At 41.7% G+C, this 14,906-nt stretch overlaps 1 protein-coding gene across 1 annotated transcript in view; it reads right to left on the bottom strand.

Annotated features, from left to right (window-relative positions):
* Cdc73 (cell division cycle 73) overlaps positions 1–5,889 on the bottom strand; it is a 127,303-nt gene extending 121,414 nt beyond the window's left edge. Inside the window, exons 1-2 of the mRNA XM_085688149.2 lie at positions 5,619–5,889; positions 2,014–2,119 (exon numbers count right to left, since the gene is read on the bottom strand). Of these exons, the coding sequence (XP_085544275.1) occupies positions 2,014–2,119; positions 5,619–5,749 (237 nt within the window). The 5' untranslated portion in view covers positions 5,750–5,889. The remainder of the gene's footprint in view (positions 1–2,013; positions 2,120–5,618) is intronic.
* Positions 5,890–14,906: the final 9,017 nt, after the last annotated feature.

The following is a 14,906-nucleotide window of genomic DNA, read 5'->3' as shown; positions in this document are numbered from 1 at the left end:
GTTTGATTCCCAGCACTCATGTCAGGTGGCTCATAACCACCTGTAGCTCCAGTTCATGGGGAGGGCTAGATTCCTCTGGCCTTATCTGGTACATGTACTTATGTGTACTTAAGACATATACAGAGACACATAATTAAAAATATCACAACTTTTTAAAAGATGATTAAAACACATAAAATGTACACTTCAGGCATCAAGTCATCTTTGGGCCAATGAATTCTGCCATTACCACATTTTTTCTCATCATTTTTCTAATGTAGGCAACAGAGTGAAAGAAAAACTGGTTGCCAAGGGATTACACAGATTAAAATCTTTGTCAACTACTATAAACAACAATGAAGTAATAAGAACCCTTAGTATCACTAGTCAATTACCTCACAATGACCACGATATGTCACAAGACCCAGTATTTGTACATACTTTTTTCTGGCTTAGCTGAACAATTTTTTTTTTTAAGTCAGGCTAAATTTTAGTTTTCCCTTATGTGTGTGTGTGTATACATATATGGGTATGTATACACACACACGTTTAAAAACCTGAAAATATTTCTGTCCTTTTCAATTTTTAATCAACTACACGGACTAGTACACATATCTGAATGTTACACATAGCTGGTTAATTCCTATCTCCCTTGAAGTACGGCCCACATGGGAAGCTGCAGGTCTGCTGACACTAAAAGGCACCAGGGGTCGGGAGCACCTCAGGAAGAGTCGGCGTGCAACAAAGAGCAAGTAACATGGCAATTGACTAGAGAACTTTAGATAAGAAAAACAAGTGTTATATCTTATATGACTTTAAAATACTAGGGTCCACAGTAACAACTCTATAAGTTATAAACTATAACCACTCTACAAGAATAGAATCTTTATAACTCGAAGTACTTAAATTATTTAACAAACAATTCTAATTATTGCTTGATTCAGTTTTGGTTTTTTGTTTGCTGGTTTTGTTTTTCGTTTGTTTGTTTTGGGGGGTTCTTTTCTTTTCTTTGAGAGATGGTTTCTCTCAAAGTTCCAGCCTTGACTGTCCTGAAACCAGGCTGGCCTCAAACTCAGAGATCCACCTGCCTTTGCTTCCCAAGTGCTGGGATTAAAGGGATGCACCACCACTGTCCACTGCTTGACTCAGTTTTTATTTAAAGATCTAATAAAGAACAATGTAATGGTCGATTGCTAATATTTCTCTACTACTTACTAATTTTAAGGTTTTTTTAAAATATATTTAACACTGAATATGCTTCTTGCTCAGAAAAGCGGTTCTACAGAATACTGAAGCCCATTCAACGGTGAGTCCTTTCTCACCGTTGGTCCAAATAACAAGTTACTATTCAAAAACCTCACCTATCACTGCTTTGGAGAAAAAGTTATAAAAGTAAATTTCCCACAACATGTGATCCAGCAGTAACGTCAGATATGAAAAAGTAGTAGCTCTAGTGATGGAAGGCACAATGATGGTCCTTAGGAGGAGTCTGTTTAAGACTTTTAAGACATAAAAGTACTATTTTAAATTAATACAACACAGTAAAGTATGTACTCAAAAGTTAAGACAACATTTAGAGTGGATATCTGATTATATCAATATCTCCAAAATAATTCTATATCATACTCCACCAAGGTATCTGATAAGGATCTCATTTTTAACAAATGCTAAAGGACTGGCAGTATCTCTACAGTACTTGTCTGCTATGCATGAAGCCCTGGGTTCAGTGCCTAACACCAGATAAACAAGGATTGATTGCACACACATCTCATCCCAGCACTTGACTTAGTGGCAAGAGAATCAGAAATTTAAGGTCATCCTCAACTACATGAGGATGTAAAAAATGTCTACTGTTATAAACATTACCTAGATTTTACAGAAATAATGAATTGCCAACTAAAACAACTGAATAAATCACATAGCAGCTTAATTTTGATTCTCCAAAATAATCTCAGACATTTGGAAACCATGAGGGGAGTTATATACACCAAACAACTGCTTAGTCAATAAAATTATAAACTGAATTCTACTTACAGCTGCACGTCGGACATAAACAGGGTGAGAAAGGTGCACATTATTAAGTAGAAATAAGATAGAATCCAATGTGTAGTATTCTCTGGGTTGGCCTTCCTTTCCAGTCCTAAAATGATTAAAGCATGAGTTTTATTAATTTTTCAAATCAATTATTTGACCTTAGTTACATGTATTTGTTATCTATATCTAGTAGATTATCTAACAATGTATTTAACATAGCAAAAATATGCATGCAATATAAACTCTCAATAAGTGAGTTGTTGGGGCAAAAAGACAAAATAAAAAATGAAAGGAACAGGGAGGACATATAAATTCACACCCTAAAATACTATGTATACTTTTTCTTTTCTATTTTTAAAACAGGCAAGGTCTCATGTATCCCAGCTGGCCTCAAATCTGCGCCACAGCTGAGGGTGGCATGTTGTGTGTGGTGTTAGAGATCAAATGCAGGAACTTACTCCTATTAGGCAAGCATTCTTTCTACCAACTGGGCTACATCCTCAGCCTCACTTTACACACAAATAAGACCTGAATTGGTGTAGGCCCATATTTCTATATGGTGTGGCAGCCAGGCTCTGAAGCCATAGGCCTCACCTGAGGTGGTCAGGTAGCCCTGCAGACACAGGCTTGTCATTGCCCAAAGGGTCAGGATGTTGTTGCTCCTTTCTTTGTAATTTGGAGGATGCCTGATAGAGATGCTGATTCAAGCCTACATGACAGCTAGCACACAGAGCAGATAGTAATTGTGGACAATGACAAAAAGCCATTCACCTAGTTACCTAGGAGACAGAATGCTAATGTATTTCCCCTAAGTTAGTATAAAGACTGTTTGGGAAATAAACGGAGAAATTCTTCAGGATGTGAACTCAGAACATCATGAGGGACCACTAAAAAATCTCCCTCCAAATGAAACCATGTGAGTCGCGTCTTTATTCCCGTCTCCTCCACGCCAGTCCAGAGAGAGATAGTTTATGTTGGGGTCTAGTAAAGAAATAATTTAACCCAACAATTGGGTTCTGAGCTGTCAACAGAGGAAGAAACCCAACTAGTTGCACAATGGGAAGGATCACTCAGAGAAAACTACTTAGGGGAAGGTATCACTAGGGCTGGCTGCACTTAAAAAATAAACATGTTATAGTTCTTTTAAAAAAGATACTGCCCTACAGTATCCTCAACAATATTCCCAAAAGTAAACAGGGTGAACTTCAAGGGTATGATTCTTATAATGTCTCTCAATCTAAGACAGACCAGTGACACAAAACTAAAACATAATTCTATCAGTGATTAAACAGTGTAGTCTTAGGGGATACACAGTTTTCCAACTTTCCCTTCCCCCTCCATCTACAGTTATGATGGTTAAACTATATGAATCCATTTGAATACAGCTCCTAAGCCTACTTTACTAGCCTCTATTATCACTTTTCTTCTAAAGTGATACATCAAATCAGCCATTACTTGTTAATTATTATACAAACTAATTATAAAAAGAGCAGAAAGCACTGAATGCATTAAGGGTAATGATTAATCTTTTATATATGTACATATTCAGATGTGTATACATGTGGAACATAACTATTAAAGATTTGATGGTGAGCCGGGCAGTGGTAGTTCAAGTCTTTAATCCCAGCACTCGAGAGGCAGAGGCAGGAGGATCTCTTTGAGTTCAAAGCCAGCCTGGTCTACAAGAACTAGTTCCAGGACAGGCTCCAAAAATACAGGGAAACTCTGTCTTGAAAAGCAAAATAAAATAAAATAAAGACTTGATGCTGAAAGTTTCAATTTTTTTTCTAAGCTTTATTTTTTCACTCGTTTATAAGCGCTTGTTCAAACATGTCCTTTCCAGATTTCATATCTCAAGTATACAGTTTCCTCACCCTGAAAGGCTATTCCACCGTTTCACGCAGAATTCTTACCCATTCTTTAAAGCTTGTCATCTGTTCATTTATTCAAGGAAGGGACTTTGCAGAATGGACACATGTCAAGCGCATTTTCATGAAACCCTCTCTAAATACCGACCCACACAAACAACTTGGGGGGGGGCGGATTGAGACAAGGTTTCTCTGTGTAGCCTCTGCTGTACTGGAACTCGCTCTGTGTACACAACTAGCCTCGAAATCGCAGAGATCCGCCTGCTATAGCCTCCAGAGCGCTGGGAATAAAGACATACCCTGCCCGAGTTAGAAGTAAATGTAAACAACTGTTCTCTTTCTATAAGCTAGAAACACTTCACATCAATTTGTTTCAACAGATGAAACAAAATCTGTTCTAGATAAACTAGGGCAACTTCTCCTAAGGCAGGATCCGGAGTTTTCAGCTTTTTTTTTCTTCTATTTTTCAAATTAAACTTCTTTATACCTTGAGAGAGGTTTTCTGGGGGTGGCTGGGTGGTGTTTGGTTTGATTTTTGGAGACAGCATTTACCTGTTTAACAGCCCTGGTTATCCTGGAATCCTTTGTAGACCAGTTTGCCCTTGAATTCAGAGACCCCCACCCCCTCAACCCTGCCTGCCAAGGGCTGGGATTAACGGCGTGCGCCCCATGCCCGGCTATACCTCGAGGTTTTTTTAGGAAAAGCATTTATGAAAACCCAATAAAATATAATCATTAATTCTGCGTAATTCATTTGAAAGAGTAAAATACGGCAAACTTAGAATGTCACTTAAACAACTAGTTTTTAACTGACCATTCATCAAGTCATTCAATCAGAAAAAACTGGTACCAAAATTCTGACTCCATCATTCTAATTATCAAAGTGAAGCATCACTGCCAATAACATCGTTAAAGAAGCCCCAAAGGATTACTAAACTTGATTTCCTGAATAACTTAAATTCATGGCATGCATGGATCAATATTCCCAAACACTTTTCTTAAGGCGCTTTCCGAATAGCACATAGGATCAATTTCTCACACCCGTATGTATAGTGTAGTTCACTCCATTTCACCAATAACTTTCTTCCCAACAAAGTCCTGCTTCATCTCGAACACTGATTTTGCAGACTTCCAAACTTTCTCAATCTTTCATTCCCAAACTTCAAGCATTCCCTTCCATTTTTTTTTTCTTGAGGAATAACATCATCCCCCCCCCCCTCTCCATTATGAAGCGGGGAAGGGAGAAAGAAAGCAAAAAAAGAAGAAAGAAAATTACTCAAGCGCTCCAAGAGCCAGAGGAGACAGTTGCAACACATGGCAGCCTCTGGGCGAAAAAAAAAAAAAACTAAGGTCAAAAAGGGACAGAGTGGCCACCAGATGCTGTGCTTTGTGCTTCACACCTAGGTTCAGGTAGCCGTGCGGGAGCCCTACACTGCGCGGACAACCTAGACAAACTGGTGAACACCAACTGGTGAAGTCGGAAACTCCCATGGTACCTTTCCCTGTGGCTTCTCCAACACAGAAAAGACTTGACCGCTCGAGAATCCGCTCCACCTCTCCCCTCCTCACCCTTCAAGTGCAACTTCTGCTCCAGAGAAGAACTTTTCCCCAGGGCACACGTTTCCCTCCCATCCCCGAGGGACTCGGGGAGGAGGAGGGGTCGGGGGACGAGGTCGCCCGGGGGCGCCCGAGGCTGCCCCCACCAGCAGCCCTAGGCCGAAGCCATGCCGCACTCACCCCCAAACTACATAGTTGGTCTTCACGTTCTTGGGCCAGGAGAACTCCCCGAAGATGACTTCGTCTCCCTTGACCACGATCTCCTTCTTCTGGATGTTGTACTGTCGCAGGACGCTGAGCACGTCCGCCATCTTCGCCCCCTTCGCTGCCGCCGCCGCCGCCGCCGCGGGCCCCGAGCACCGCCGTCGCCGCCGCGCCCGCCTCCGCCTCTCCCTGTCGCCTCGGCCTCTGCCTCCGCCGCTGCCGCGAACCAACAGCCGCCGCACTAACAGCCGCCCGTGTCTACGACAGCAGCACGGGCAGAAGCCACCCAGGCCGCCGAGGACCCCGCGCTATATAAGGCAAGGCCCCGCCGCGGGCTGCCCGCGGAGAACGCCTGACTGACTGACCCACGCTCCGCCGGCGCCGACGGCCGCCGCCAGGGGGTGCTGCGAGCGCCCGAGCGGACGAGCCTCCCAGACTCCCGCGGGGCGCGCGGCCGACTCCCGGGAACCGGGGAGAGCGGCCACGCTGCTCCCCGGTGCAGAGCATTAGCGGAGCTGGGCCCGGCGCGGGCTCCTCGGCTCGCCCTAGACGAGCGCATAGCCTGCTCCTGGGCGAGCGAGCGAGCGAGCGTGCGAGCGACAGGTGCGCGCGCACCTGCCTGGCGCGTCTGTGCTTTCCGTTCTGGAGCGCGCACTGAGTTAATTGATTTTCCCGGAGCGAGGATTCCTTAAGAGCAAACTCTCTTAAGGCGATTTGCGGGACCCACACTTAGAGAAAGGGCTTTAGGGCCCTGGGGTCAGGATAAACTGCTACAGACAACGGGGAGTTTGGAATACGGACGTTTTGTAGTTTAGGATGAGTTCTGGTTAAGGGTGGATTTACAAAGATTAAGATAAGAGTTGGCTGGGAAAAGAATTCGGGTATCATTTGTTAGTCGCTGGTCTCCTAACATCGCTTGGTTGATGGCAGAATAAAATTAATATGAAAATACGCTGAAAGCATCCTAACGCGTCAACGATATACAATCAATTGTTTATTTCTTCCCCCTTCCTTTCCTTGGAAATAATTTTTTTCCATCCCGGCGACTTCTCCCGGGTAATCACAAAAAGCCTCAAACGGTTCCAGGTTGTGAACGGAGCCGGAGGGGGGGGGGGGGGAATATAATCCTTAAGAGACCTCAAACTCTGAAACAGAATACTTTCAGACTACTGGGGGTTTCTTGGTTTTTGTTTTGTGTTTGTGAGACAGGGTTTCTTTCTGTAGCCCTGACTGTCCTGGGACTTACTCTGTTGACCAGGCTGGCCTTGACCTCATAGAGATCCACCTGCCTCTGAATCAGTGCTGGGATTACAAACCTGTGTCATCACTCCCAGCCAGACAATCGGATTTTTAAATGCACTCAGGTTTATTGGTGCCCTTACGGTTATGGGAACCTAGAAGTCAACTCTGCATACCTTGCGTGGCCTGTGTACCTTAAGCAAACATATATACTTAAAGCTAAGTATTTCTTTCTCACTTCCTTACTCTATGATAAGGAGGCACAACTTTGTTATTGACATAACCAAAATTTCTTTACTTGTTTTGAAAAAAAATGAACTTTTGTTATGTGTGGCAAAGAGGACATCGAATTTGGAAGTACGGGGTTTAAAAAAAAAGCCTATCTCACAAATGTCCTCCCTTCAATGTGTCTCTGAACCTCACTGCAAATGCAGAAAGTAAAGAACTGCCTGCACTTGGATGCCCATGGACATCTCTGTATTTATGCCTATATCACAGTACCCCGCGGTGTTTGGAATAAAGTTTGCTTCTGGTTAAGAGGCTTTGGTGGTCTGATCTCCATTATTTGCATAACTACAGGACCAAACAGTTCCCTTTATTTGTGGACTTACCTACCTCCTAGGAAATAAAATGACTATAGATCTTTGACAGCATATGAATATGTAAAACATTAATTGGTACAATAACAGCTCCTAAAAAATATTGAATTAATAAATGAAAAGATAAAGTCCCCCCACACCTTTTTATGCTTTTTCAAGACAGGATTTCACCATGTAACCCTGTCTGTCTTTTGTTGTTGTTTTTGTTTGGAGGGGGTGTTTTTTGTTGTTGTTGTTGTTTGTTTGTTTGGGGGTTTTTTGGTGGTGGTGGTGGTTGTGGGTTTTTTTGTTTTTCGAGACAGGGTTTCTCTTTCGTTTTAGAACCTATCCTGAAACTAGCTCTCGTAAACTAGGCTGGCCTCGAACTCAGGAGATCCACCTGCCTCTGCCTCCTGAGTGCTGGGATTAAAGACATGCACCACCACCACCGCCCAGCAACCCTGGCTCTCTTGAAATCACTTTGTAGACCAGGTTGTCCTCGAACTAAGAGACCTGCCTGCCTTTTCCTCCCAAGGGTTGGTATTAAAGGCGTATGCCATCACTGCCTTTGGCTGTAAATTTTGAAGAAGTAAATCCATGGATAATTTTAAGGAATCTAAGATTTCATGAGGAATTAAGAAAGTCAACAATAGTGCCCCCAAATAATTATGAATTGTATTTCATATGCAAGTAATTTCCAAGCAATTCCTCTTTTTAATTATGTTTTGAAGGTTAATGATCCCTAAATTCAAAGTTGTAAGATACGCAGTTAGGAATTTGTTTGTAACAGTTAATGCACTGAAATGTTGACAGCGTTTTTGTTATAGAAGTACCCTTAAGTTGGCCTTCTAATGTAGGTTAAATCAAGAATGTCAAACTGTAATAAAAGGTAATAGTAGCAGTCGAACCAAAAGCTCGGGGAATTAACTAGAAAAGATACTCAAAATAGTTTTATCTTGGGCCAAAACTGTGCACCCCATAGTAACACACATATGCTGGTGGTGACCAACAGCTCTCTAGTTTGGCTTCGTACCCACTCAACCAGAGGGAAACCGTGCCTGGAACTGGAGACCTGGCTCTCTACCCAGGCCTAGTCAAGTCATAGATCTTGAAGGAGAACCTACAACCACCGCTTTACTAAATCTGCATAATCCCTAACTACATTCTAGATATTTATCCTTATGCCCAAAATAAGTGTAATTTTCACTCCACTTCAAGAAAACTTCTTGTGACAGATAAAGACCGTTACAGAGACCCACAACTGATCAAATACAGAGTGGCAGAGCCCAGTCCCAACTAACACACCTACAATTCCTGCACCCAAGGTTCAGGGATCGTTTCCCAAGCAGGGAAGGAAAGACTGAAACGGTCAGAGGAGCAGGAATTTTGCTGTGAGATTGTTTCTCCTAGACATGTCAGAGGAGGGGCTGGAGGGATGGCCCCTGGTTAAGAGCGCTGACTGTTTTTCCAGAAGACCCAGGTTCACTCAATTCCTAGCACCCACAGGGCAGCTCACAACTGTCTCTAGGATCCAACACCCTCACATAGACGTACATACAGATAAAACACCAATGAAAAATAAATTCTGAAAACAAAAAAGAAAGTCAGAGAAGCTACACACTAATGTGGCAAACTAAACATAAACAAGATATGACACCAAGAGATATGCCAACATACAAGAGAGAATGCTCACCCTAGACAAAAAAAAAAAAAAAAACCACAGGCAGTAAGGAATTCTGAGAGAGGGAATTCAACCAACTAGGAACTAAGGAAATATGAGCCTACGAGGGCCATTCTATTTCAAACCAACACAGAAAAACAGTTGTTCAAACACAGTTTATTGATAATACTAGCATTTCCCCATTGTTGTCTTTGCTTCTTAGTCAAAAATCAGTTGATTATATTTAAATAGATCTATATCTAAACTCTTTTCCTGTTCCCATGACCTATTTATCTTTCCATGTCAAACAATTATCATACCTATGGATTATGAACATTCAGTGTCTTTTCTTCTAATTCTTTTTGAAATACATATTCGATCGTGTGGACAATAGTTACCGTGCTATAGAACCTAAGAACTAACACTTCTTAGCTATTGTATATGGTAGAAATTACAGAATTCTGTCTTTAGCTTGTATTTCCTGTAGTTTACATATAATACTCCAGAGTGAAGAGTTGTTGTTGCTTGATTGCTGTATTGGGGGAAGCGGTGTTTCTCCGTGGAGTGTTCTCTGAACTTCCTGGATCTGTGACTTGCTATCTGACAGCAGCTTATTAATTATTTTTTATTTATTCTTCTGTCTGTGTCTAATATGTCCTTAGATCTTTATTTCTATTTCTTTTGATCTTTATTGTCTTTGTTTTTCAGCTCCAAAAGATTTCATCTGAAATCTCAAACTCATTAATTCTTTTCTCGGTCATGTCTATGCTTCAGATAGACCCATCCAAATCAGTCCTTGTTTCTGTCACAGTATTTTTGTTTTACTTTCCTACTTCATTTTTACAAGCAGGTTTTTCTGTGTAGCATTGCCTGGTCTGAAACTCAAGATGTTCTTGCGTCTGTCCCCTGAGTCCTGGGATTGCTGTAGTGCCCCGCCATGCCGAGCCCTCCCCGCCATGCCGAGCCCTGTTACCGTGTTTTAGTCACTAGTGTATCTTTGATAAGATTTCCTTTCCTTGCTGGCATTGCCCATCTGTCCTTGCCTGCTGCCTTTTTTGTTCGTTAGAGCACCCTACACTTAAGTTAATGTTTTCATTCCTATCCTGACAATTCCAACACCCCTGCCATGTCCTGATACTTTGTTCTGACTCTTCAAACCATGTTTTTATTGTTTTATAAAACCTTATACTTTTTTTTCTTAATAGCTGAACATAAGGTAACAGTTAAAGGGAATTGCTGTAAGGCCTTGAAATGTGGCATTAAGTTACAGGGAAGGGGGCATATTCTACAGTCAGGTAACTGGCATTCAGGCTTTAAAATGGGACTGTGGTGCTTTACTGAGGATTTTACCAGCTCTCCTCAGTCTCAGAGAGGCGGGACAGTGAGCGTGCTCTGGCTGTGTATTTATCTCCTGTCTCCCACATAGAAGGACACAGATGACTGGAACTTGATATTTGGTGTGGGAGAATTATCTGTATTCTGTCAATCAATATTTTAATAAAACACTGATTGGCCAGGCAGGAAGTATAGGTGGGTCAACCAGACAGGAAGTAGAGGCAGGGCGATGAGAACAGGAATATTCTGGGAAACAGTAAGCTCCCTCTGCCATTCCTGCCCAGACCACCAAAGAGGCAACATGAGCTGCCACACTGAGAAAGGTACTGAGCCGTGTGGCTATCATAGATAATGATAATGGATTAATATAAGTTACAAGGACTAATAAGAAGCCTGACCTAATGGGCCTATCAGTTTATAACCTTATGGAGTCCTGTGTGTGATTTTCTTTGGGATATGCCAGCTGTGGGGTACCAAGCGGGACAGAAACCCCAACAAGCTGGCCCCTCATGCTATAGATATTCTATTTCACAGGTCAGGTAGGATCTGAGAAAATTCCAGCAGCTTAAACTTGAGTTACCTGGTTAGACTTTCTGTTTGTTTTTAAAAGAAACCTTGCTAAGAACAGAGTTCTCTGTTATATTTCAAAATTATCTTTTCTCTGCCCTTTGCTTGATAAATCAGGTGATTTCTCTTCAATATTTACTGACAACACAGGTCCAAATCCTAGAAGGATAAAAGCAGAATGAGGAAGTGTTCCTTGAACTAGGTACCCCTGCAGAAACACCCACTGTGAGCCTCGAGCAACTCATCAGTGTGGTGGTTCAAGGGAGAATGGCCCCTTAGGTTCATGTGTTTGGTGCTTGGTCCTTAAGTTATGAAACTGTTTGGGAAGGAGTGGGAAGTGTGGCCTGGTTGGAGGAGGTGTGTCACTGGAGTCAAGCTTTGAGGGTCCAAAATCCGATGCCATTCTCAGCTAGCTCTCTCTGCCTGGTGGTTGTATCTCAGTATTTGAGTTCTCAGATACTGCACCAGTGCCTCGGCCTGACTGCTGAAAGCCTCCCTAGCATGACGGTCATGGATTTGAACCCTCTGCAACTGTGAGCCCAAATTACATGCTTGCTTTTAGAAGTTGACTTGGTCGTGATGTTTTGCTACAGCTATAGAAATCAACTGTGATGACATTTTCCAGCTCTAGCTCTGGTCCTTGGGTCTGTTTCTATGCAGAGACCTGTCCTCAGGTGAACTGTGTCTATCCAAGTTTGGGGACAATGGTTAGCCCCAGATCCTCATATCTCCTACAAATATGAGAAAAGCTGTTAATGTTTATCTTCTTATTTGGCATTAAAATCAATTGTCTTTGAGCTCCCTGCATATATAACCAACATATCTGGATTTTACCTAAATATTATTTATGCATCAATACTGGCTTACTGATTAAATAATCACATCCCTGCTGCCTTAAAAGTTGTCAAGGATCTGAGAATTATAATTTAAATTATTTTTGGTGCATTAAAAGTTAATAAAATTAAAACTTTAAAGTGATATTTTTAATACCATTTTATTAGCTAACTATAGCTATATATTTTACTTATATATATTAAAAATATTATGGACACATATATACATATCTGAGAAGTTTTTGTTTTTTGGGAGAAGTTGTTGTTGTTGTTTTTCTTTTTTATTTATTTTTTTAAAAAACAAAACAAACTATCTTTTCTCATTTTACATGCCAATTCCAAGTCCCACTTCCTCCCATCCTCTCCTTCCCTCTACCTAACATCCCACCCCAACCTCCATCCACTGCTCAGAGAAGGCAAGACACATTGCTTTGGGGAAGGTCCAAGGCCCTCCCTACTATATCTAGTCTGAGCAAGGTATCCATCCAAAGAGAATAGGTTCCAAAAAGCCAGTACAAGCAGTGGGAATAAATCCTGGGGCTCTCAGTGGCCATGGAGCCTGCCTCAGCCATACAACTTTCACCCACATTCAGAGTGACTACTTTTGACCTATGCTGGTTCCTTTCCTGCCCAGCTGGAGTTGGTGAGCTTCCATTAGCTCAGGTAAACTATTTCAGTCAGTGTACCCATCATGGTCTTGACCTTTTTGCTCATATTCTCACTCTGCCCACTCTTCAACTGGACTTTGGGAGCTCAGTCCAGTACTCTGATTCAGGTCTCCACCTCTGTTTCCATAAGTTGCTGGATGAAGGTTCTGTGTTGAACAAGGGGAGAAGAGGAGGGGGAAGAGAGCTTGAGTGAACAGGATAGTCGAGATGGAGGAAGGACAGAAATGAGAGCAAAGAATGAGATATTTTGATTGAGGAAGCCATTATGATGAGGAAGCCATTTATAGCAAGAAACCTAGCACTAGAGAAATTCCCAGGAATCCACAAGGATGACCCTAGCTAAGACCCTAAGCAACAGAGGGGAGGGTGCCCAAACTGGCCTTGCCCTGTAGTCAGACTAAAGAGAGATTCAAAAAAAAAAAACCTCTAAATGGTTCACAGTTTGTTAAAGATATATGCAGGCTTTAAAAAATGATTAAAGTCCTTAAAAATAAAAAAGAAAGAGAGTAGTTTGGGTGTGTTGGTACACACCTTTATCCCAACACTTGGGAGGCAGAGGTAGAATTGACCTCTGTGACATCAAGGTGTGGTAGCACACACCTTTAATCCCAAATTTTGGGAGGCAGAGGCAGACAGACCTCTGTAAATTCATGGTGTGGTGGCAGAAACCTTTAATTCCAGCACTGGGGAGGCAGAGACAGAGGGATCTCTGTGAGTTCAAGGACAGTCTGGTCTACAGAATTATTCCAGGACAAAGATATACAGAGAACCTGTCTCTAAAACTAAAAGTAAAAATAAAAAAATAGAGGTTAAAGTAAAGCCACATAAAGATGGAAAATACACAGAGAATCTCGATACTGTATGTTATTATGCTCTCTTTGAATTGTTTGAATGTTGACGAAGGAGCAATAGCTGCTAAAAGATATTTGCTTATAAATCCTGCTGAATTAATCCAAGATAGAAATTTTGAAAATACCTTGACTTCAAAATTGGAGTCAAAAGGTATGTTACTTTGGAGAAGAAATTTTACTTTTGTTTCCACAGAAAATGAGAGGCTGTGGATTCATTCTGAGATAAGAAAAATCTAGTTTGATCAAGGAAGACCACCAGAGAAATCTCCGGTAGGAACAGATGGGCCAGATGTCTGAGTTCTACATTCAGAACAGATTCAAGACTGCTGCCTGACATGATCAAGACTCACAGAATACTCCTGTCAGGACTTGATTATAACTCTAAATTTTCTTTATGTCCCCATAAGATTATCAGCATCCCTCAACCAGCCAGAAGTAGCCTGAAATACTACACCCACATTCCCAAAAAAATGGACTATGGATATTTTCCTTTGTTAAAAAAAAGAGGGGGAAGTGGTGTAGGAGAATTGTCTGTATTCTGTCAATCTGTTTATTTTGAATAAATGCTGATTGGCCAGGCAGGAAGTATGGGCAGGTAAAATAGACAGGAAGTAGAGGTGCGGCGATGAGAACAGGAGAATGCTAGGAAGGAGGAAGCTCATTCCTCCCAGTCCTGCCCAGATCACGGAAGAAACAAAGTGTAATCTGCCCATCTGAGAAAGGTACCGAGCCATGTGGTTAATGTAGATAAGAACAATGGGTTGATATAAGCTACAAGAGCTAATAAGAAGACTGAGCCAATGGACCAATCAATTTTATAACTTATGAAGATCTCTGTGTGATTTTCTTTGTGGCTTGTCGGCTGTGGGGTATTGGGCAGAACAGAAACCCCAACAAGCAGGCCACATCATGTTACAGAAAGATGCCATGAAGCTCCGGCCCAAACTGGACATAGGTTAAAATCTTCCCGGAGACAGAGAATTTGGATGGGGTGTTGTGAGTAAAGTGCTACAGCTTGCTTGATGGCAATGTGGACTCGCTGCTGTGTGCCTGGAACTGCATGAGGCTCAGGAGCACCAAATGGCTCTGGGGCAGGAATGGCTCCGCCATGCTGAACTGTGCTGATCTCAGGCAGGAACTATCATAATTATCATAATAACTTCACAGTTAGGTTTAGAATGGGCAGTAAACAGTCAATACTGTATTACCTCTATATGGCACAATTTAAGTTTTTAAAAAGTGCTTAGTATTTTAAGAAGGACTCTTGGACAGTAAAAAATTACAGACAATGCAATAGGACAGATTCAGACATAAAAGACCTCTAAATGGGTCATAGTGTTCGACATACATAGGCTTGGGAGAGAGAAGAATATAGAGAATGAAGTTAATGATTAAAAAGGGGGGGGTAAAGTCTTTAAAAAGACAGAGTACAGACAGTTGTAGATTAAAAAAATAAAAAAATAAGCCATGTAAAAATGGAAAATTCACAGAGAGTCTGGATTCTTTGTATTATTGTGTTTCCTTTGAATTTTT

This window comes from Myodes glareolus, chromosome 5 (assembly GCF_982192425.1).
Source record: "Myodes glareolus chromosome 5, mMyoGla1.1, whole genome shotgun sequence".
Classification (NCBI taxonomy): domain Eukaryota; kingdom Metazoa; phylum Chordata; class Mammalia; order Rodentia; family Cricetidae; genus Myodes; species Myodes glareolus.
This window is presented reverse-complemented; position numbering and strand designations above follow the sequence as displayed.